The 2,863-nt window shown below is 66.2% G+C and overlaps 1 protein-coding gene across 1 annotated transcript; it reads right to left on the bottom strand.

The window, feature by feature from the left end:
- BNIP3 (BCL2 interacting protein 3) lies at positions 1-2,503 on the bottom strand. Its single transcript, XM_023538038.1, has 5 exons — positions 2,330-2,503; positions 1,895-1,979; positions 779-885; positions 553-702; positions 1-70 (listed from the first exon to the last, which is right to left on the bottom strand). Exons 1-5 carry the CDS (start codon positions 2,413-2,415, stop codon positions 25-27), a joined length of 474 nt encoding a protein of 157 aa, XP_023393806.1. The 5' UTR covers positions 2,416-2,503; the 3' UTR covers positions 1-24.
- Positions 2,504-2,863: the final 360 nt, after the last annotated feature.

Genomic DNA, 2,863 nt, shown 5'->3' on the forward strand with positions numbered 1-2,863 from the left:
GAAGAAGCCGACTCCAGCTCCCCATCAAAAGGTGCTGGTGGAGGTGGTCAGGCGCCGTCCGATGTAGATCCTGCCGGGGGAGGGGACTCTGAGTGCGGCTCGTCACCCCACAGCGAGGGGGCCGCCGGCTTGCTTCCGCTCACGCGAGCGCTGTCCCCCGCCCAGGGCGGGGCGGGCCGGAGGGGGCGGCAGGGTGCTCAGCTGCACCTGTGTTTTCCACTGCATTAGTGTGACAAGCCGCACACCTGAGCGCCTGGCTGTTCTGGCACTGCAGGGGGCGCGAGCACCTCCCAGCAGAGGTTCAGAGTGTCCCCCAGCGTGACTCACTGAGGGACAGCTGCAGCCACAGAAGCGGGCCCGGGCCACCCCGCAGCTGGGGCCGGGCCCCGGTTGCAGGGCACGTCTGTTTCCTGAGCGCACGGGGACTTCCCGGGCTCGTCAGTGGACACGCTGCTACGTAAGCTGTGACCCAGGACCTACATGTCAGTGGGAAGCTGATGCCCTGGGCCCGGAACCCGCGCAGCGGGCAGGGCGGGCAGGGCGAACACTCACCCCAGGCCAATGGCCAGGAGGTGCGACAGCAGCAGGGACGGAAGGAAGACCTTGAGGAACTCGGCCGAGCAGACGCCTCCCCTCTTCATGACGCTGGTGTTGCGCATGCTGAGCGCGGCCGTGCGCCTCGGGCGCCGGAGCAGGAACTCCCTGGGGGAGAGGGCTGTGGCAGCGAGGGCGGCGGTGGCCCTCGGCCCGCGGGGTGCGGGGCTGACAGGGGACTCACTTGGGGGGGACGTTCTCCGGCCGACTCGACCAGTCCCAGATCCAGTCGGAGTTTTTCTTCAGGATGCTCTCGACCTCCTTCCTCCTCTCCAGGTAATCCTCCTCCGACTGTGACAGCAACGGGGAGGGCACTGAACCTGCGGCCCATACGGGGCAGGAGCCCCACGGGCATCGGACCACGTGCCCCCGCCCCCAGGCACAGACCACCCCTCCTGACAGTCCCGACTGGGAGGCTGGGGCTGTGAGAGCGGCAAACACTGCCAGGAAGCAACGCGCAGTGAGGACAAACGTCCACAAAGGTGCCGACCGCCGAGCCGGCTCCGAGGAGGAAAACGGGACAAGCCTGAGGCCACACGGCGGGCGCCCCAGACGGCCACCCTGCGCCCAGGGCGCCGCGTGTCCGAGGCCGGAAGGCCGCTTGGGGACTGAGTGCGGGTCAGACGCGCTCTCCTCTCCTCCTCTGCACTTATGACTTCTGCACCTGAGCATAAAACTTTATAGAATCCAAAAAAATTAACATTTTGGAAATGGACCAGGGTGCAGTATTTTTTCAAACCAACTGTGTGGTTGTGACACCGTGGCCATGGGTGGTCCCTGAAGGTCTGGGGGGTGGGCCGGCAGGGCATCCCAACAAAGCCTGGGCCTATCCTGGCTGAGGGGAGGGGACCAGGACCGCCACAGTCACTAAAAAGCACGGCCAGGGCACGCGAGGCAGGTCCCGACTGGAGCCCCTCACACAGACCCCAGGCGGAAATCACAGCCTGGTGGCCCCGAAGGCTAAACCTCCCGCACCACCCAGCACAGCACAGGGACTTTCTGGAGGCACATGCAGGCCCAGTGAGCAAGTGTCAGCTCCACAGCCACGATGGCGGGGGGCTCGGGCCGGCCTGCAGGTCATGCCGACTCCGCACAGCAGACGCCAGACCCCACTGCCCACCTGCAGCCAGGCCGGGCACAGGGCCACCCCGTCCCACCCCGGCCCCGCTCCTTTGGCTCCTGTGGGCCAGGTGTTTGGGGTGCCTCCACCCACAGCCTAAAAGACCAGAGACGGCCCAAAGGCAGACTGCGCTCCACCACACCACCGCGGACCCCAACTGCAGGCGCCCCGCCCGCCCACCTGGGAGCTGTTCTTTTCTCCGATGCTGTGGCTGTCGGCCTCGGACACTCTGTTCGTATCTTGCGGGGTCTGCGAGCGAGGCGGGCTGCGGGAACGGCGTGAGTGAGGGCGGGAAGGACAGACGCACCGCCGGCCTCTCCGTCGGAGAAGCAGGGCCCACAGGGAGGGGCGGCTGTGCTCCCTCTCCCGGCGCCAGGCCAGGGCACCAGCCGGCCCGTCCTGGCGGCGCGTGGGACGCCAGAGGTGGGGGGCCTGTGGTATCACATGGCCCTGGGAGCACCTGACCCCGATATCCAGACCCGGCCATGCTGCCCTGGCTGACGGGCCGGGCCGAGGACAGGCCAGGACGACCAGCCTGACCAAGCCAGCTGAGGAGCCAGCCGCTGCGGGGTCCTTCCTCCCCGCCCCCAGCACGGCATCCGAGTGCGCACCCACCTGTCACAGTGTGAGCTCTTGGAGCTGCTCCGACCGGACTCGTGCTGGGCGTCCAGCAGTATCTTCTCCATGTCCCCATTGTACATGGAAACCGAGGCTGGAGCGCTGCTCGTGCTCCCGTTGCTGAAGTGCAGCTCCACCCACGAGCCTGCGGGGACGGACAGAGCAGATGAGCTTTTTGCGAGCTGCGCGCCTTCCAACAGCCCGCCACCCTCCCCTCCCCTCCTGGGGTGCAAGCCAGAGCGGCGCCCCAAGCCCCCCCGCCGAGCACAGCCCAGCCTCTCCCTGCCCAGGCCCGTGGTCAGGAGGGTCCCACTGGGCACGTGCCGTTTTGCACTGAACTGTTAGAACAAACGGGGTGTCAAAAGGAGCTTAAAAGATTCGGTTTTTTAAAGGCTTCAACTCTCTTACCAACCTAGTCCCATACAGCAGCATGACATTCTGACCCCACGGCCCCAGAAACCTCACGATGGCTGCTCTGTACTCATTACACCAGCAGCCAGACGAATGTCAACACGACAAAGGTGACTTCAG

This window comes from Pteropus vampyrus, unplaced genomic scaffold, assembly GCF_000151845.1.
Source record: "Pteropus vampyrus isolate Shadow unplaced genomic scaffold, Pvam_2.0 Scaffold211, whole genome shotgun sequence".
NCBI lineage: Eukaryota > Metazoa > Chordata > Mammalia > Chiroptera > Pteropodidae > Pteropus > Pteropus vampyrus.